The 21,916-nt window shown below is 43.5% G+C and overlaps 1 protein-coding gene across 9 annotated transcripts in view; it reads left to right on the top strand.

The window, feature by feature from the left end:
- The window catches only part of ankrd6b (ankyrin repeat domain 6b), a 272,030-nt gene that overhangs the window by 219,536 nt on the left and 30,578 nt on the right, over positions 1-21,916 (top strand). For 8 of the 9 annotated variants that reach the window (XM_085997631.1, XM_085997625.1, XM_085997627.1 and 5 more), the window contains 3 exons: positions 11,674-11,772; positions 19,377-19,475; positions 20,593-20,691. In XM_085997631.1, coding sequence (XP_085853757.1) covers positions 11,674-11,772; positions 19,377-19,475; positions 20,593-20,691 — 297 coding nt within the window. Of the gene's footprint in view, positions 1-10,307; positions 10,506-11,673; positions 11,773-19,376; positions 19,476-20,592; positions 20,692-21,916 lie in introns of all 9 variants that reach the window. The other variant, XM_085997630.1, reaches the window with a different exon arrangement.

The raw sequence follows: 21,916 nt of genomic DNA, 5'->3' as shown, positions 1-21,916 counted from the left end.
ATGTTGCCTGGCCTGCTGAGTATTTCCAGCGTTTTCTGTTGTTATTTCAGATTTCCAGCATCCGCAGTATTTTGCTATTGTCTACATCTCTATATATGTACAGTCTGCAGTCACGCAACAATGTGACTGGGTGGTAAATTGTTGCTCTTTGGATCTTGTGGTACGTTAGAATCTTCCTCTCTCCAGGATGACAGTATCTGTCCCTGATACAACTGGATATTATGTACTGTGTGACATTGTGTAATATTTTCTTGTTGGCTAAAAGTAGAAAAAACTTCTAGATATGCAAGATATACACAGTGCCAAACATTAGTAGCTATAGATGATGGCAAATTTTCATGGCTATATTCACTCTTTTTATATTGCATCACCCATTTGAACCAGGGGGAAGGCTGAATTTACCATTTTTATGCAATCAAATCCTGGCTAATGACAACTTTGCTCTCCCACCCCTACATACACCCCAGAAGAGCTCCAGTATAACAAGACAGGTAAAGTAAGTAATAAAGCGCATGGTGTACATTGAACATTTTCAGGACATCTTTTAAATGTTGGGATCACTCAGGAGATGCACCATATAAAGTGGAAAAAACTGTTGTGTGCTGTACGCTGCCTAAGAGACAGTGACGTTTGGAGGAGAGGATATGACCCATGACTTTTTCAGTTTACAATACATTTGTATACAGATCTGACATGTACAGTACAATGCCAGATGTGAGTCAGTTGTCCACTTTGTGTGCACTAGGGAATTAATCTGACTACTACTAAGATGAGAGAAAATAGTGTTAAGGACAGTTAAACAGTTACTGCAACCAGCCAGGTTTTTAGGCTTCAGTTTATCTGTAGTAGCAGAAACCTCTTTCTTTATGAAATTAGATGCTGCTTCTTTCTCTTCTGTGCCTAGAGGCACATGATGAAACCCCTTTCTCCCAGTGCTTTTACATCCAGCAGATTGTGCTCTGGGTTGTGTCTGTAACAAAGACCCCTTTTAATGCAGACAGGTCGTTAGCCTGACTCACGGCCCCCCCTACCCGGAGGTCCGGCTAGATACGATGGCGGGGGGTCGCCATTCTGCTCCAATTGGATGCGAGTACCCTACTGGATATCAGCCCAGTATTCAGAGGCCAGAATTCTGGTCTCCAATCGCCGGGGCATGAAAGGAGAATAATGAATGTTAATTATCATAAAGCTAATTTCAAATGGAACCCAGTAAGAATCAGACTAACAGCACTAACTACAGCATTGCATTAGCGAAAAGGGCCTTTTGCATTGATTAAAGGATAAAAGTTCTTGTGCTCACATTTATGTAAAAAGTTCTTGAAACCCTGTTTCAGCGGAGGCTGCACTCACCATTGAAGCAGCTGTGAATGCCAAAGCTCAACTTGAAACAACAGAGGCCTGGAAAGCTTTATAAAGAAATATGAATTCACTCTAGACTTTGCCACGTTGCTTGGACACCAGACATTCTTTTGGTAGGGTACCTGAAACAGAACGGTGGCTTGCCTCCAAGCACTTATGAAAGAGCCTCTGTTCACTGATGCCGTAACAACCTGTTTCCTTAAGCTCCTGAGCAGGGTCCTCATTAGGTGTTTCAAGATACAGATACGGTTCTGTGTATAGCGTTTGTGGTGTTGAATGTGTAAGTACAAACCCACCAGTCATGTGTGCCCATTCTTTTGTATCAAGCTGATTTGTTCTCAGAGCAGATAGATGTAGGCCTCAAGACCCAGAGAATCAATACAAGTTGTATTTGCCATGCCTTAGTATTGAACTTGGACTGTTGAAATACAGTGTTAACAAGACATCTCAATTAAATGTTGAGCTGTGCTAATTACTATATATATGTACCAGTACAACACATTTATGCCACTGTTTGGGACTTAAAGTCAGGCCGGGGCAGTCATCTTATACAAGAGTATAAAACCCTGAGGATTGAAGATAGGAGAGCGCTTCATATGGTAACACTTACTTTAACTTTTCAGTTACGCTTGCTTTAAAATGAAAAGAAACATGTAAGAAATCATTTTCTTTTTTAGTTTGGCACTTGCCGACTACACTTGTGCTGTGGCTGGGGCTCATCCTATGTTTGGCTCCTGCCCACTGTGGTCTGGGTGCAGGTTGACCACTGTTTTTGAAAACCGTACTTGCGAAGCTCTGGCTGGGCTCTGTGGTTGGCAACAGCGTTGCAAGTACACGAGTCAACCCGCAGTCGGAGTCGAGTTGCCAACTCCAGTTGGACATGTTACTTGAGGTTTCATCACATGACCTCCCGCCCCGCCCAGTCAAACAATATTTTTCCAATCTCCAATATTTTCATAACTAATAAATAAAAGTGGTCAAAGAAAATGGGGGAAAAACACAATTTTTAATGGCCCTATGCAATGTTCCTTATAATTTCTTTTAGGGTGCGCGGCCCCTTTAACGGGCTGCGCAGCCCAATCAAATTTCTGCGCATGCAAAGCCGTTGTAAAGCCAGCAAACGGCCTGCACGGGACCTCCAGACCGCTGCGCAGCTTAACGAACATTGGCCCTATGATCTTTCTCCTGGGCTGCTCACCGCAGTGTCCAGGAGATTAATCTTCAATTCCTGGAGACTCCAGGACAACCCTGGAGTGTTGGCAACACTAGCTTGGCACACAGTAAATGGGAGTGAAATACCGAGTGAGTCACAGCTACAACGTGAATCAAGTCGACAAGCACGGAGCTAAAAAGATCAATCCTAATCCCCCTTCTTACAAGTTTCCTTTTGTTTTGAAGGAAGCATAACTAAAAGGATGTTGAAAGGCTACCTGTGGGAGAACTTTCTATACAAATACTCCCTACTGCAAGTAAAGGTGTCTATTTTATTCTACACTCTACAGTCCTGGTCTCCTGCTGCCCTTTCCACACTGCCCATCCCCTGCTCCCTTCTCTCCAATATGTTAAATAACATTTCCCAGCGCTGGAGACAGCATGTTACCAGGGCTCCAAGGGTTACATTGAGGAGAGATTACATAAACTAGGCTTGTATTCCCTGGAAAATAGAAGGTTAAGGGTGACTTGATTGAGGGATATTAGGATTTTGAAAGGAATTGATTGGGTAAATAGAGAGAAACCTTTTCCGCTGGTGGGGGAGTCTAGGACAAGGGGACATAACCTTAACATCAGAGCCAGGCCATTCAGGAGTGAAGTTAGGAAAGACTTCTTCACGCAAAGGGTGGTAGACGTGTGGAACTCTCTCCCACAACAAGCAGTAGATGCTAGCTCAATTAATCATTTTAAATCTGAGATCGATAGATTTTTGTTAGACAAGGGTATAAGAATTTCTGTTTCTGTATTCTATATTCTGTATTTCTTCACTCAAAGGTTTGTGAATCTTTGGAATTCTCTAGCCCAGAGAGCTGCAGACGCTCAGTCGTTGTGTATGTTCAGGACAGAGATCGATAGATTTTTGGATACTTATTGAATGGTGGAGCAGCCTCAAAGGGCCGAATGGCCTACTGCTGCTTCTATTTCTTATGTTCTTATGATCTGGAGCCACGGCAGGTGACTGGGGTTGAGATACAGATCAGACATGATTTCATTGAACGGTGGAACAGGCTCAAGGGGCTGAATGGCCTATTCTTGTTCCTATGGTGACTGGTGGGACAGCTGACCGGAACTTGGGGAAATTTCAATCTTGCTGTTTGACGGTTAGGGCTGCTTTGGTTTATTGCCTTGAAAGTTGCAATGAAAAGAAAGTAATTAACCTGCCTGAAAAATAGGGATGGTTGTGTTCAGTGTGATTGTGTTTATATGAGAGTACTAGCAGGGGAGCCCGGCGTTGCCAGGGCAATTTTGGGCCGCGCGGTCTCCGTGCCCCTGTGTGTCCCCTCTCTCTGTCCCTCTCCCCCCTCTCCCTGTCCCCCTCCCCCTCTCCCTGTGCTGTCCTCTCCCTGCCTCCCTCCCTCCCCCTCCTCCCCTTCCCCTCCCCTCACCTCCCCCCCTCCCCTTCTGATAGTGGCCGTGCAGGGCCTAGCGCTTGAGGCGCAGCCGGGCTGTCGGGCGGAGACAGACCTGAGCTTAGCTCTCTCGCGGATCGCGCGGCTGACGGGCGGCCGCTGCCGCTCCCCCGACCGCTGTGTGTGTCGGGCCGAGCGGTTGCAAGGCACAGTCCGAGTGAGCCCAACTTACCTGCCGGTGCGGCGGGGCAGGAGCGGGATCGGGAGCCGCAATGTGAGGGTTGCTGTGGGGATGGAGCTCCCCCGTGGGTGGCGCGGTTGACGGTCGGCTGCTGCCGATGACCCGCCCGCTGCGTGGAAACTCACCTGCCGCTGCCGGAGTCGGAATGTGGGGGTTTGTTTGGCTGGTGGTGTCCCTGTGGGGATGAAAAAAATGGCGGCAAAGTTTAGGGAGACTGGAGCATTAGGTCCCGCCTGTGACGCACCGATTGGTCAACCATCAGGTGAGTGAACTGTAGGATTGGTCAAGCAGCACGTCACTCAACGCTAATGAGAGGTAGGATTGGTCAAGCGCTAATGAGTGGATTTTTGAGTATTTTTGAACGTTTTTTGTACACTGTGCAAACAATTTTTGTGTGACGAAAAAGTATATACGCCTACAAGAGTCCCCTAATGATAAGCTTTCTTTTGATATATAACATATGTGTAGGTACGCTCTATAACTTTTGATTGTATAGCCGGACAGAGAGACAGAAAGACAGACAGACATACTGTTTTTTATATATATATATAGATATATGGTACAAGGAAGTCATCTTCTGCCAGTTATGTATGCAATAAATGTGGAAAGTACAGCAACTTTATAGAGCTGTTTACTTACAGAATCTAAAGGTTATCTCTGGAACTAATATTTTCAGAGAATAGTCCTTGTGGGTTTCTTGAGGTTATGATTCCTTTTATTAAATGTTGCCACAGGGGTTACTGGGAACAAGTTTTCTTTTGTACTTCAATTTTCTGTTAAACAAAAGTGATGGGGTGTGGAAAGTTGAAGTATTTTTGAGCCCTGCAGCCCTCAGGGATCTGTCAGTGTTAAGTTTAGCACTTACAGTCAGATGGGACGATGTGATCTGTAATTACTTGGCAACTTGGCTCACGCATGCTGGCAACAGTGGAACTTGTTACGTAATTTTCTACCAGCTTTGTAATATTCTTAGCCAGTTTAGCAGAGAAATTGTGAAGTAGTATATTTTGGAGAAAGAAACCGCGTAGGGACATATAATCTGCACGGTAAGATTCTAAACAGAACGGAGAAACAGCAGGATCTAGAGTACAGACACACAGATCTTCTGAAGGTGGGACTGCAGGTAAAAAAAATCATAAGAAGAGAAATTACCTTCTGGGTCTTATACATAGAGGCATTGAATATAACCGTAAAGAAATTATGCTGATTCTGTACAAGACATTGGTTAGGCCACAACTGGCGTACTGCATCCAGCTTATAGAAAGAATGCGAGAGCTACAGAAAGGGTATGGTGAAGATTCGCTAGAATTTACAGCAGGAATAACAAAGCTGCTACATTGGCACGCTCCACTCCAACAGCACAATTTCCATATTTAAGGAGGATTGAATAATTGTGATCGGAGCCTCAACAACAACAACAGCTTGTATTTATGTAGTGCCTTTAACATAGTAAAACAGCCCAAGGCGCTTCAGGGGAGTATTATAAGACAAAAAATTTGACACCGAGCCACATAAGGAGAAATTAGGGTAGGTGACCAAAAGCTCGGTCAAACAGATAGGTTTTAAGAAGCAACTTAATGGAGGAAACAGGCGGAGAGGTTTAGGCAGGGAATTCCAGAGCTTAGGGCCTAGGCAAGGGATGCTCAAGAGGGCAGAATTAGAAGAGCGCAGATACCTCGGTGGGTTGTGGGGCTGAAGGAGATTACAGAGATAGGGAGGGGCGAGGCCATGGAGGGATTTGAAAACATGGATGAGAATTTTGAAATTGAGGTGGTGATGAACTGTTGAGTTGCAACATGTTGCAAACTTGCAATGTTTGGCAGACACAGAATAAATATTTGCCAAACACTTTTCAATAAAGAATGCAGCTCTTTAAAAGTAATGCTGTTCACGTAAAAGCGATCTGATTTTTGGGTAGCTAAAAGTAATGATTGTGTACGAAATCACACTAGTAGGTAATTGCACTAGTATTATAGACAACCCCCTTTAAAGTTAGTTATTGGGGCTCTTTAATAGTTGCTTTGTTCCAGGCGCGAACTGTCTGTTGTTCACTGTGGGTGGCAATACCTGATCTAGCAAAAACTGTTGAAAGCTCAGGAATTCCAGCATGCAGCCCTTGGCACTGACTCTGCTCCCAGCCTGGAGCAACAGTGTAGGTTAGGAGCTGGAGCTGGGACTGGCAAGATCTCTTGAAGTGGCAAATCTGGTGTTGCAGCATAACTTCATACTACAACTACTGATTTGGCATACCAAAGCGAAAAACATGTACACATTTGCGTACAGTGAAAACACTTGCTTATGGTGTACTCGAAGAGACTGTTCAGAATCACAGAATCACAGAAACCCCACAGTGCAGATAGAGGCCATTTCGGCCCATGGAGCCTGCACCGACACATATCCCACCCGATCCCCGTAACCCCTACACCAACACATATCCCACCCTATCCCCGTAACCCCACGTATTTAATCCCCCTAACACTAAGGGTCAATTTATCATAGCCAATCAACCTAACCCGCACATCTTTGGACTGTGGGAGGAAACCGGAGCACCCGGAGGAAACCCACGCAAACATGGGGAGAATGTGCAAACTCCACACAGACAGTCACCCGAGGCCGGATTCGAACCCGGGTCCCTGGCGCTGTGAGGCAACAGTGCTAACCACTATGCCACCGTGCTGGGATGATGATGATTGCTGTTAATAGCCACAACTTGCACTTAGAAAGCACCTTTCATGTAATTAAATATCCCAAGGCTTCAGAGAGGTGAAATGAACCATACATCAAACAGTGATGGGAGAAGGGCTAGAGGTAATGACCAAAGGCATGATGAAAGAGGTCGGTTTTGAGGAGGCTTTTGAAGAAAGTTATCAAAGTGGAGGGGTCTAGGGAGAATGTGTCAGAGTATGGGACTTAGATGGATGAAGGCTCTGCAGCTGAAGGTAGGAGCAGAGGAAGGGAAGATGCAGAGAAGGCCAGAGTTGGAAGAGCAGAGGGCGTATGCAGGAACATGAGGTTAAAGGAGGCTGCAAAGCTAGGAAGGAGCAGGGCCACAGAGGGATTGTAGATAAAGACAAGGATATTGCAATCAATAGAATGATACCAGAACTGAGAGATTATGCGCATCAGGAAAGATTGAACAGGCTGGGGCCCTTTTCTCTAGAAAAAAGAAGATTGCGGGGTGACCTGATGGAGATCTTTAAGATGATGAAAGGGTTTGATAGGGTAAACATGGAGAAAATGTTTCCACTTGCGGGTGAGATCAGAACTGGGGGCCATAAATATAAGATAGTCACTAATAAAGCAAATCGGCAATTCAGGAGAAACTTCTTTACCCAGAGAGTATTTAGAATGTGGAACTCGCTACCACAGGGAGTGGTTGAAGCGAATAATATAGATGCATTTAAGGGGAAGCTAGATAACTGCATGAGGGAGAAAAGAATAGAAGGCTATGTTAATGGAGTTAGATGACGAAGGATGGGAGGAGGCTCGTGTGGAGCATAAACACTGGCATGGACCTGTTGGTCCGAATGGCCTGTTCCTGTGCTTTAAATATTTTGTAAAACTTTTTACTGTGTTGTGAGGATAGGGAGCCAGTGAAGGTCTGCGAGGACGGGCGATGGGAATGGGGCCAAGTGTAGAACAGGATGCATGTAGCAGAGCTTTGTATGGGTTCCAATTTGTGATGGTCAGAACGTGAGTCCAGTGAAGAGGGCCTTGACGGGAGGCGACGCTATTACAAAAGAATTGCTGACCTTGTTGCGATGAACCAAAGTAGAACCAAACCAGGACACTGCCATGGAGGTGACCACGGAGGAGAGACAGTGGAGGATGACTGAAGTAGTCAACAGTGTTGAACACAGAGGAAAAGTCGAGGGGTGCGAGAAGGGATAGTAGAACACTGTTGCAGACACACAGGTTATTGTTGGTCACTTTCACTGGGACATCCTTTGTGCAGGGGCAGGGCAGATACTGGATAAAGGGGATTCAAAGGGGGAATGATGGGAGAGATGGCCATTCATCTAGTGCTTATAATGACCCAATCAAGGATTTTAGGGAGGAAGGGGAGGATATAAACAGAAATGGACAAAGGGATTGAAAGTGTTCTTTTGGGGTTAACAACAGCAGACGGACAGAGCCCGAGGTGTGAGGATCTATCAACAGGGATGGATGGGTAGTTGTCCAATGGGAAGTTACGTTGGGAAGGGGTTTCGTGAAAGAGATGAGCTTGGTGAGGGGCTAGGGATGGATGCTGTGCAACAATATGGATTTGAGGAAAGGACATGAGGAGGATTGGAGGATTTGGGTGGAAGAGGAGGTGGCTGAGGCAACTGATTTGATGGTCTTGATTTTTTAGATGAATAAATCCATGAGCTCCTTACATTCGGAGTTGGAGCTGGAGAAGGGGTGGGGTGGAGCAGAGGAAGAGGATTGGAAGACGCAGTTTGTTGTTCAGAATAGATGTCTGGAGTTGTTCTTGCCCTCTATGATAACGCTGGAGTAGTGGGAGAATTTGGATGAAGAAACTTCTTTATCCAGAGAGAACTCGCTACCACAGGGAGTAGTTGAGGCAAATAGTATAGATAAATTTAAGGGACAGCGAGATAAACATATGAGGGGGAAGGGAATGGAGGGTTATGCTGATAGTTGGATGAGGGAGAATGGGAAGAGGCTCAAGTAGCGCATAATCGCCGGCATGGACTGGTTGCGTCGAATGGCCTGGTTCTGTGCTATAGAATAATGGCTCGGCTGATGAGCTCCTTGGGCAGAATTTGTAGATTTTGGAAATGAGATGTCCATGGAAAATGTTCAGAGAGTGTGGACTCAACGCATTGCGACAATTACACACAAGATGCGTTGTCCTATTCCATGTCTGCATCACCTCAACTCTCAACACTTCACTGCTCCCTGTATCCAAGTCTTACGATCCTCACTCTTGCTTTAAAATCGCTCCATCGCCCCATCTTTCCCCAGAAATCTCCTGCAGCCTTACATCCCCACACACAATCTACTCCTTACTGCACACTCACTGCACACGCGCCCATTATACCCTGACCTCGAATTCCCACCCTGTGCCCTTCTGTCCCAAAGCTGGGTGGGAATGTAAGTTGTGAGGAGGATGCAAAGAGGCTTCAAGGGGATACAGACAGGCTAAGTGGGTGGGCAAGAACATGGCAAATGGAATATAATGTGGAGAAATGTGAAGTTATCCACTTTGGTAGGAAAAATAGTAAAGCAGAGTATTTTTTAAATGGTGAGAGATTGAGAAATGTTGGTGTTCAGAGGGACCTGGGTGTCCTTGTGCACGAATCACTGAAAGTTAACATGCAGGTACAGCAAGCAACTAGGAAAGCAAATGGTATGTTGGCCTTTATTACAAGAGGATTTGAGGATAAGAGTAAAGACGTTTTACTGCAATTATATAGGGTCCTGGTGAGACCACACCTGGAGTATTGTGTACAGTTTTGGTCTCCTTACCTAAGGAAGGATATACTTGCCATAGAGGGAGTGCAACAAAGGTTCACCAGACTGATTCCTGGGATGGGGGGGATTGTCCTATGAGGAGAGACTGAGCAGATTGGGCTTATATTCTCTAGAGTTTAGAAGAATGAGAGGTGATCTCATTGAAACATACAAAATTCTTACAGGCTTGACAGGGTAGATGCAGGGAAGATGTTTCCCCTGTCTGGGGAGTCTAGAACCAGGGGTCGCAGTCTCAGAATAAGGGGTCGGCCATTTAGGACTGAGATGAGGAGAAATTTTTTCACTCAGAGGGTGGTGAATCTTTGGAATTCTCTACCCCAGAGGGCTGTGGATGCTCAGTCATTGAGTATATTCAAAATAGGGAGCGATAGATTTTTGGATATTAAGGGAATCAAGGGATATGGGGATAGTGCAGGAAAGTGGAGATGAGGTAGAAGATCAGCCATCATATTGAATAGCGGAGCAGGCTTGAGGGGCCGAATCTAATATTCTGAGTAAGAGAGGGAGGCACAATGGTGGTGCCGAATCTGACAGTGAACAACCGGTTGTGCATCAAATACAATGTTAGTGACACGGTTAACAATAATGACTGAAATTTTGGGTTTGGATAATTGAACATGTATTTTGAATATTTATGGGTTATTCTTTCTCTCAAATCTTTCTAGCTCACACAACATGTCTAGTTGAAAGGATGTGCAGACAGACCACTCTCTCACTAAAACCTCTGTAACTGGTCACTGGGCTGTGTACAAGAGTGGGCCTGGTGATATCTCCATCTCTATGGAGAAGTGTCTGACTTCCCTCACTGCCTCCTCAAAATACATGTCTGAGATTGGAACTCCTCATATGGGGGTATGGTGGACGTGAGTCTGAATTCTGCAATTCAGAGCATTAGAGCTCTATTGTACTGTCAGTATTTCAGTTGATTTGAACATCCATGAATGAATATTTTAAAATGATAACTTGCACCTAACAACTTCTACACAGGATCCTTATTCTATAAATAGGAGCATTAAAGTACAAAAGTAAAGTGGTAAGCTTACACAAATCATTGGTTAGGCCACACTTTTGGGAGCCTTACTTTAGGAAGGAAGTCAAGGCCATGGAGAGAGTACAGAAGGGACGGTACCATGGATGAGAGGCTTTAGTTATGAGGAGAGACTACTGAAATTGGCTTTTCAGTAGAATAGAGAAGGTTAAGAGGAGATCAGATAGAGGCGTTCAAAATTAGGAAGAAATTTAAGGAGGTAATTTTCACTGGTTAGTGAGTTGGTAGCTAGAGGTCATACATTTATGATAATCACCAAAGGAAAGAGAGGAGAAATTAGGATTTTTTTTTACGCAGTGGTAATTACGACATGGAATACCCTACCAGAAACATTGGTGGAAGTAGAATCCAGAAAGCTTTTAAAAACGCATATTTGAAAAATAAAGATTTGAAAGGGGACAGGTACGGGGTAGGGGAATGAGGCATAACGGATAGTTCTTTTAGAGAGCTGGCACAGACACAATGATCTGAATAGCCGCCCGCTGTGCTGTAAACTTCGCTGATTACCTCCTGTTGTATTATGATTCTTAAAAAGTAGGTATTTAAAGTATGTGTAATGAAACCAAGGGACAGCATGTAGAAGAGGAAAAAAAGGAAGCTAAGAGTCGAATCTTGAGGTACATCTGTGTTGACTGTGCAGGGAGGGGTTTGTAATTGTACAAGTTGCGAGAGGGTCTGAACTCTGAATCTACTGAACTCCACAAATAAACTCTAAAGCCTGCACATCTGCCAATGCACTTTATTATGGTTATGTTTATGTTAATGTATTACAAGCCAAATGTATGTTGAATGTTTAAATGTCTTAATCTGAATGTACACTCTCAGGAGCCGCAAGCCTACATTTCGTTGTACTGCACTTGTGCACTAACAATGACAATAAAGTTGATTATTATTATTATTATTATTATTATTATTATGAGAGCGATTAAGTGAAGCTTTATTTGGTTAACCATTCCTCATTGTTGCATGCTTGACTTTTTCAGCATGGACGTACTGCACTGCATTTGGCTGCATACAAGGGCCACATTGACGTCGTACGAGTCCTGCTGAAAGCAAGTTGTGATCTGGACATCCAGGATGATGTAAGTCAAAAATGACTAGACCACTTCTCATCAGATTTACTTGTTTCTTGCCTCGCATTTCACACGTCTCACAGCAAAGTTTATTTTGGAGAGGGATTGATGGGATTTCGGGAAATAATCATGTGTTGCATCATAAATAGTTGAAACTAGGATAATATTGGAATCTTTTTAGTCAAAGGGTTCAGAGTATCTTCCAGCCTTTCTAAATAAGACATTAAGTTTAATATTGCTACTTAACTCCAAATGTAGAACATAATGAATTTGTCCCAATAATATTTCCTTGACTCCTTAAAATTAAAATTTTTTGTAAATACACATTTTTCCTCATATGTTACCATTTTGGTGTAAGGTTTAAGAATGCAGAATTTTACATGGAAAAATAAAATTAATACTCAACTTGGGTGAATAATAGGGAGGATATTGCACTGCAAAACATCTGGTTTTATGGCCTTTTTACTTCATGCAGTAAGATTTCCCTATGTTTCCATTTTTTAAGACTTGCTCTTGAGGGGGTGGGCAACACTGACCAGGTAGTATGCCTAGTTGCCCTGAGGGCATTGGAGTCACGTGCCTACCAGATAGGGTAGGGGTTGGTGCCTTCCCTGAAAGACATTAGTGAACCAGTTGAAGTTTTACAATAATATGGCAGCTTTCATTTATTGGACTCGATTTCACAATTTGCCATAGTTCGATATTAACTCCTGAGGGCTGGGTTGTCCAGTACCATAACCTCTAGGCTACCAGACCCTGCAGGCTGCTCCAGCGGAAACTCCTTAGAAGCCCTCAGTTGGAATGAAAACTAGCCTATAATTTGTAATTGATAAATAGTCACCATAGTGATTGACTTTTATATACCTCTGACCCAGCATCCACAACCTTTCGGGGGAGCAAGTTTGAGATGTCCACGATCCTTATGTGGAAAAAGTCCCTCCTGATTTCATTCTTAAATGGTCTTGCTCTAATTTTAAGATTAGATCTTCTTGTTCTGGATTCCCCCCCTAGAGGAAATAGTTTCTTCATATGTACCCGATCAAATCCCTTTATCATTTTAAACACCTTGATTACATCACACCTCAACCTTCTAAGTTCAAGGGAAATACAAGCCAAGTTAATGCAACCTGTTCTCATAATTTAACCCTTTAAGCAGTGATGGTACCACCCTGGCGAATCTGCGCTGCACCCCATTCCAAGGCCAAAATATCTGTCCTGATATTCTGTGCCCAAATTGAACACAGTGCTTCAAATGGAGCTAAATCAAGGCTCTGAAGCATCACTTCCTCACTTTTGCATTCTAACCCTCCTGAGATAAAGGCCAACATGCCATTAGCCGCCTTGTATCTGTTCACTAGCTTTTAGTGATTTGTGTACACGGACACCTAAACCCTTGCTCCTCCACAGCTCCTAGTCTCTCACCATTAAGAAAATATTCCGATTTGTCTATCTCAGATCCAAAGTGGATGACCTCTTGCTTTCCCACATTGAGCTCCAAACATAATTTTGTCCACTCAATTCGTCTGCCTATGTCTCAATGTAACTTCCTGCTCCCATCCACACATTTTACTGTGCTTCCTAACGGAGTGTCATTTGCATACCTGGGTATACAATTCTCTATTCCTTCATCCACGTCATTAATATATATGGTGAAAAGCTGCCACGTCAACCCAAGCACCCCACCCACCCACCCCTTCAACCTCCGTCTGCCTCACCTGTGGCAGAGACTGTAGGTCCCGCATTGGACTCATCAGTCACCTGAGAACTCATTTTTAATGTGGAAGCAAGTCATCTTCGGTTCCGAGGGACTGCCTAAGAAGAAGAAAAGCTGAGGCCCCAGTACAGATCCCAGGGAACACCACTTGTCACTTCCCACCAATCAGAGAACAAATCTTTTATCCCTCCTCTCTATCCCCTACCTCCCAACCAGTTTCCGACCCATGTCACAAGATTATCTCCATTTCCATGTGCTCTCATTGTTTCTAATAATCTCTTGTGCGGAACCTTATCAAATACCTTCTGGAAGTCCATATTGACAACATCCATAGATACTCCCCTATCCACCATGCAAGTGATCTCCTCAAAAAATTCAACTAGATTAGTCAGATTATGACCTATCTTTCATAAATCCATGCTGACTCTCTTCGATCAGCTCTTTTGTCTGTTTCTGATAATAGATTCCAGTAACCTCTCCACAATTGATGTTAAACTGACAGGTCTGTAGTTACTTGTTTTTTTTCCTCCCTCCTTTCTTAAATAATGAAGTGACATTTTCAATTTTCCAATCCAAAGGCACAATTCCTGAATCTAGAGAGTTTTAGAAATTTATAACAAATGCATCCTCAATTTCCTCACCTATTTCTTTTAATACTCTGGGTTGGAGATTTGTGTGTCTTAAGTCCATTATTTTCTCCATTACCATTTACTTACTTATATTAAATCCACTAAGTTCCTCCCCTTGACTTATTTTTAGGTTCCCTTGTACCACTAGTACTTTGTCCTCTTCGTGTGAAACAGATACTTATTTAACAAGTCTGCCATTTCCTTATTATTCATTATAGTCTTGCCTGGATCTGTCTTTAATGGGCCCACATTCCCCTTTACCACTCTCATTCTCTTAGTAACAGTTTTAAAAATAAATATATTAGCTTTGATATCCCTTGCAATTTTTTTTCATAATCCTTTTTGCATCTTATTACTTTCTTTGTATCCCTTTGTTGCCTTATATACTTCCCAGTCTGCTGGCTTTCCACTTCTTCTTGCATTTGTGTGAGCCTTTTCATTTAGCTTTATACTGTCTTTTACCTCATTTGTTGACCATGGTTGCTTAACTACACATGTGGAACTTTTGCCTCAACATCTCAGAGTGCTTCATGTAATGAATTAGTTTTGAAATACAGGTAGTATTGTTATGTAGGCCAGTCTGCTCTAGCAACATCCCACAAACAGCAAGCTAATCTGTATTTGGAACTGCACTGGAGTGTCAACCTAGATGGAGCTGAAACCCACAACTTTATAACTCAGAGGTGGGGATGCTACAAACTAAGCCAAGCTGACACAATGCAAGGAAGGACTATTAACCATCTTGTTCATCCTGCATTTGTAAATCCTTGCTCAGGACCCACTTAGCCTACTTTCATCTCCTCCTTCCCCTTTGAATCAGGATGTGACTTCTTGAAGACAGCCTTAAAGGTAGTGCTTGTATTCAAATTTCTTTGCATATTCTGTTAAAGTTTTACAATGGCACCTATTGTCCCAGTACCCTTAAAATTGACACGATGAATTGAAGACCAATATTTGACATTCCTACTGTTGTGAAATGTTTCTTTTGACTGATTCAGAGGTCTCAAGGTTAGCTGAAGAATGACCTCCAGTGGCCTAAATTGGGATTTCTGTGATTTTGAACCAATTGGATCCAGTTCTGTGGAACACGTAACCCCTGTTTGCAAGGCTTTCCCTCCGCTAACCAATCACACACAACCTTATTGGCACTCCAGTCCTATTTCTGATTGGCCGATGAGCATTCACACAGTACAGAATATTATTGCTATGGTGATGGACAGAAGGAAGAGATAAAAGCTCTTGGAGGAAGGCTATAAAAGAACTAAAAGATCAGGGGGTTAGAAATTTATGTTCTGCAAATACATCTGCCGTGCATTCTGTTCTGATTGATGTGAGGCCTGCTTGTTACATCATTATTGCATTACTGAACCAAATTATTCCAGTGTACATGCTTTACACCTCAGCTTGCTGATCTGTGCCTTTGCTGCTGAAATGAAAATTCATTCATATTGTGAGACACTATCACGTCATAATTTAAATCAAGGGTTACGTAAAGACATGCGGCATATTGCTCATACAGTGCATTCCACTTCATGAGTCTTCCTATACCTTCAGGAGGATTTTTAAAGATAAGATAGATTTGATTGAAAAAGGCTCTGTGGCCCATTTTAAATCTCATTCGAGTGCCAGTCCTATGCCTTCCTATTTTAGTTTTAAGGTCTACCTGAAAAGGCAGACAAGACCTTGGTTTAATGTGTGATCTACAGGATAGCACCGCTGACAATGTAGCACCTGCTCAGTACTAGAGCGTCAGCCTAGATTTTGTGTCCAGACCCTGGAGTAATGCTTCACCCTACAGCCTTCTGACCAGGAGGCAATTGTGCTAGCAACTGAGGCAAGCTACTAAAATAAACAACAACTTGCCTTTATGCAGCACCTTTAAAGTAAAAAGAGAGGGTCTCAAGTTGCTTCACAAATATATAAGGGAACTGACCCTGAGCCAAGGAGGGAGAGAATTGGAGGGAAAACTTAGTTGAAAAGGTGAGGCTTGAGAAGGTTTTTAAAGGTGGATAAAGAAGTCGAGAGGTGGAGGGAGTTAAGGAGGTAGTTCCGGAGAGTAGATGGCTGAGGACTCTGCCACCAATGGTAGAGCGAAGGGGAAGGGGGGGGGGCGGGGGTTTGTACAAAAGGCCAGAACCAGAAGGGTGTGGGAGGGGAAGTAGGGCTGGAGGAGGTTACAGGGATTAAAGGCAAGGATGAAGATTTTAAATTGAATGTATTGGGAGACAAGGAGCCAGTGTAGGTTAGCAAGGACAAGAGTAGTGGGCAAGCAAGTCTTCGTGTGGGACAGGATTCCAGCAGGCAGCTGAATTTTAATGCTGAAATAAAGGATAAAGTACATTGTTATTTAAGTGAAACTACCTCATAAATATAAAGGGTGGCATTGTCCACCTGACAATAAATGCACAGCCTGTTTCAACCAGGTAGAATATTGACTTTAGGCCAGAAATCTGAGGCTTAGTCACATTTCCATCAATTTATATCACCCATCCCACTCAAAGCTGAATAGGCAATAAAATACAGGGCAAATAATTGAGTGGGGGAGAGCTAGTTTATTTCAGACAAGGTAAAGTTATCTACTGTGTCTCCAGCATTTTTACACACGCAGCATTTACATCAAATGAAACATGGCTTACAAACTGCAGCGTCTTAAGAATACAGGTTGACTATCCCTTATCCGAAAACCTTGGGACCAGCTGTGCTTTGGTTTTCGGAAATTTTCGGATTTCAGAAGGTATTATTTCAGACTGGGAAACTCTGAACATTAAATTAATTTGGTAATTAGTATTTGTGTTTAATATAAATTTTAAAAGTTCAGGCTACCTCTTGCGACTGTTCCATGTCTCATTCCCCTTCCTGCTTCTCTGTGCTGCCACTCCCAGTCTGTTTACAGCTCCCCCTGCTCCGTATCTGAATTCCTTGACTTAGCGGGGGTCTGGGGCTCGACTGCCGCCGCCACTTGTGGGAAAGCCGGATATTGGCTGACTCCTACGCTAAGCTGGCCCGCAAATCAGGTCAGAAAAGCATCGGCCGCGTCGGGTCATGTTTGGCGCCACTCGGGTTATGTCGTGCGCACGACTTACACTCCACAAAAAAACTTTCGATTTTCAGAGGTTTTCAGTTTTCAGAAGTGCGGATAAAGGATAGTCTACCTGTAGTGGGAAATGATTGGGCCAAAATAACGGTGAGGCTAATGGTGTTCGCCATTATGCATAAATGGTACAGCAACTTCAGGCACGGTTAAATGCCAATACCCCAAAAGTTGCTGTCCGGGATGCGTCGCTCCGCCGTTAGCTTCGCGAAAACGGCATCTCGCTGTCTGCCTCGCCATTGAAATACATTGAATGATATGAAATTGCTGCATTTGCGCTGTAGATACGAACTAAATTCACCACAGGAAGTTAAGTCTTGACATTTCAAGCACAAGTATCCTTTAATAACATGATAATTGTTGATTACTGCCAAGCAGCCTCCCAGGCACTGAAAATGAACTATTACAAGAGTGGAGTCTCATTCCTCAGGTATTAATTGTTGGAGATTTTAAAAATGTCAAATTTAAAAACTTTTTTTTAAACTTTTCCTTTGTCTTTTTTTCTCCCTCTCTTAATCCAATCTTTCCTTCCCTCTCTTTGTTTCTCATTCTGTACCTGATTTGGCATTGAATTCACCCATTCTAATTTACACTTCCTTCTCGGTCCTTGCGCTGTTTATTTCTCAATCCTTCAATCTTACTGGTTAAGGAGATGCACAGTTGCTAGCCCTGTTCACTCAGGTCCCAGGTGCCCGGTTATCAGCTCGCACTTCCAGCAACTTGCCACGCAAAAAATGTAAAAACCTAAATGTGCACGGGCAAGTCTAACTAATGGCAGATGCCATTCAATGCCCTGCTACAGCAGAATCTGGTCCATTATTTCTCTTAAATACAGCATAACTTTCAGCAATTTCTGTATTGCACAACAGCCTTTTCTTCTTATATCAGTCGGACGATGTTACGGAGATGGAAATAGGAGGTCTTAGTGACGGTGCGAGTATGTGGTCGGCAACATTCCCTCTAAGCGGCATGGCCACGGAGCTCTCTGCCGGTCCCATGCAGCCCGGCACCGGCTTTTCGGGCCGTGCACCCAAAAAAAAAGAGGGGGTGGTCGGAAGCTCATCTCGGGTCAAATACTACACCAAGGTTGCAAACAGACTGGTTCAGCCTCAAACAGTTGCCAGGGAGAGGGGTGGAGTCGGTGGCTAGGGAGCGGAGTTTGTGGCAGGGACTGAAGACAATGGCTTCGGTCTTCCCAATATTTAGTTGGAGGAAATTCTGCTCATCCAGTACTGGATATCGGTCAAGCAGTCTGACAATTTAGAGACAGTGGAGGGGTCGGGAGAGGTGAAATGGTCCTTTGTTGAATCTGTAGAGGTTGAAATCATAAAATCCCAATTGTTCTGTGGAATAGTTCTCTACAAGTCTTTTTTTTGGCCTTTCATTTTCATTGCAAGTCTTTTCGCATTAATGTCAATTTTGTTCCTCCTGGCCATTTGAAATAGATCTGAAGTGTTTGCGGCAGCCCTCTGACTTTTGTGATCATTTTAAATATCAATGTAACAATAAAGCAATCCATTTGACAAGTTTTAGTTCCTGGTGATTGGGACTTTATGCCCGGCTGTACATTTTAGCATTTAACAACAAACTGTTTCAGAAGTATTTGAAGTGAGACGATGGTAAACCTTAAGGCCCTGATTTTAACCCTGCCCACATGGCAGGAATGGAGTACTCGAAGTTAAATAGCGGTCGGGCACTTAACACGTTCTGACGGGTTCGCATCCGCTGCCATTTTAACAGCAGGGTGTCCAGCAGTACCCACCCCAAGCAGGCAGGGGCCTCGTAAATATTTAAATGTCGGGATCTGATGAGGTCGTTGCGGACCCGATACGATCTTAATTGGCAATCATGGCAGCTGTGCCCTGTGCCTGGCCCACCAATACAACCTGGCGGCAGGCATTGCCAGTAGAGGCCCGGAATAATTACATTTTAAAAATTCCTTGTGAGTCTGGAGGAGCAAATGTGTTCATAGAAATTCATGAACGGTAAACAGCACCACATTAAATGGAAAATTAAATAATGTGGTGGACAATTTCATTGGGTTGTCTGTTAGATAGTCTGGGCACAACAGTGGGATTTATCCAGTTTCCTAAATGTCAAGTAAGTATTCAAGCTCTGATCTGTTCTCTTACTTACGCTAATTCATTCCTTATTTTACCTTTCTGCTTCTCTGTGACAGAGTGATCAAACAGCTCTGCATCGGGCAGCTGTTGTGGGTAATACTGAGGTTATCTCAGCACTCATTCTTGAGGGGTGTTCTCTAGACCGGCAGGACAAGGTGAGGAATACATATCATTACTTCATAAAATATATGTAAATGTTTGTAGTCTCATTCTTAAAAAAAAAATGCAGTGCCGTTTCATCTCTGGAATCTTGATTTTAATCCAGCCCGTAATGATGAGATGAAAGTCTTCCTGTCTCTTTGGGGTGAAATGTTTTGGGCGGTTGTGAAAATGGGCGATATCGGATCGGTAGCCCATTTTACCCTCTTCCCAATTTTCCACAATTCGTCCAAGATGACTTTCACCCTCTTTATATCTGGGAGCTGTAGGAGTTTTGTGTAAAATGAGATTGGCCAGTCTGGACCCGACTCTCACTGAATATGAGTTTATAGCACATAATCCACCAGTAACTGACACTAAATTGAGTCTCCCTCAGAAAGGGCATGAGGATGGTAGTTGGTGTGGGGAATGGATATGTCACGTGGTATAGTGGAGGGTACCATTCTGAAGTTGAGTAGAGCAGAGGGAGCTTTACTTTGCAGCTGACCACGCTGTGCCTGAGCTGGGAGTACTTGATGCTGACACCAAGTGCAAAAAAATCCCACAATTCCACAAAATTGACGAGCAATATTTCTTTTCAAATAAAGTAATATTCACGACACACAAGTGCCAGGCAATGACCACCTCGAACAAGAGAGAGCCTAATCACCTCCCCTTGACATTCAATGGAATTACCATCAAACGGTCCCCCACTATCAGCATCCTGGGGGTCCACATTGACCAGAAACTCAACTGGACCCGCCACATAAATGCCATGCCTACATCGTCGCTGGGTCAAAATCCTGGCACTCCCTACCAGCATTGTGGGAGCACCTTCACCACACAGACTGCAATCGGGTAAGAAAATGACTCGCCATCAACCTCTCGGCAACAAAAGATAGGCAATAAATGCCTTGTCAGCAATACCCACACCCCAAGAATGAATATTAAAAAAAACGAAAATTAACAACTATTGGCTTTCATGTAATCATCTGTATTTCTTTAAAAATAATATTATTAGGATCACTTTAGCTGTGAAATGTGTTTGACATCAGCATATTACTTTGTAATTGCTCTGCCTCTTCAGTGAAGCTTCTACTAAATCCTTTTCTGTGAATCTTGTTTGCGTCTCAGGATGGTAACACTGCTCTGCACGAAGCCTGTTGGCACGGATTCAGTCAGTCTGTCAAACTCCTGGTCAAGGCAGGAGCAAACGTCCATGCAAAGAATCAGGTTAGAAAGAAGGCTTGATTTCTTGGGTCATTTTTATTTTTCTGAATTTAAAAAGTCCATTGATCGGTGTAATGGATTGTATTGAACACTTTGGGCGATAGCAGATTAGCCACATGACTTCAATGGAAATGAAAATTGGGAGAGATGTGTAACGGGCGGCTGATCCGATATCGCCAGTTTTACACCATTGCCCAAAGTCAAAAGTACCCCCTAGACATTTTACAGGGGGTAATTAAAAAAACTTGCCACCTTTTAACAATGAAATGGCAATGGTTGGATTTATCTGTTTAAACTGTCGTGCCTCGTGGTTCTTGCAACTAAATTTTCCCAATGTACAGTTGAATCAAACCCACGACCTCTACCACCTAGAAGGACAAGGGCAGTCGGCGCATGGGAACACCATCACTTCCAAGTTCCCCTCCAAGTCACACATCATCCTGACTTAGAAATATATCGCCGATCCTTCATCGTCGCTGGGTCAAAATCCTGGAACTCCCTCCCTAACAGCACTGTGAGAGTACCTTCACCACACGGACTGCAGCAGTTCAAGAAGGTGGCTCACCACCACCTTCTTAAGGGCAATTAGGGATGGGCAATAAATGCTGGCCTTGCCAGCGACACCCACATCCCAAGAATGAATTTAAAAAATACCTAACATATTTTCACAACAGGGCTCATTTTCAGAGATGTATTGTTTATGCGTTTGCACAAGAACCTGGGCTAAAAGGAAAATTTCCACACCACGAGTACATGTCCCAGGAAGTGTTCCCTGCTGTGAAAAGTTTAGGCCTGGAATTTGCGGTCGGAATGACGGCGAACTGGGAGCATTCGCTGTCATTCCACCTTTGAAACTGACCGTAACTTCGGGATTTGGCGCATGCGCATGTGGAAATCCTGAAGTTGTGGTCAGTCATTGACAGCTCCGACACAGGCTGCGCTGTGCGCCCACCACCCACAAAGCCGGCAATAAGGGAAGCTGACAGAAACTTCAGCTCTTCCGCAGTAAGTACGCTGCTAAATTCCCCACTAAAAGTTAGACCCAAAGGGATTAGGTGTAACTGGGGTTTTGACAGCATTATTACAGCTAAACAAATGTTAAGGGCCTGGAAAACTAATTTTAATTTTGTGCAGTGTGAAATTTGTCCATTTTAATAAAAAAAATAAAAATTTTAAGAAACTTTTCAAAAATATTTTCATTAACTTTTTTTTAAAGTTTGTCATTCTT

The sequence above is a fragment of the Somniosus microcephalus genome, chromosome 9 (genome assembly GCF_052327205.1).
Source record: "Somniosus microcephalus isolate GS21.2 chromosome 9, FLI_Smic_1.0, whole genome shotgun sequence".
NCBI classification, from domain to species: Eukaryota; Metazoa; Chordata; class Chondrichthyes; order Squaliformes; family Somniosidae; genus Somniosus; species Somniosus microcephalus.
Note: the sequence above shows the minus strand (reverse complement) of the source record. Positions and strands in the feature narration are given on the sequence as shown.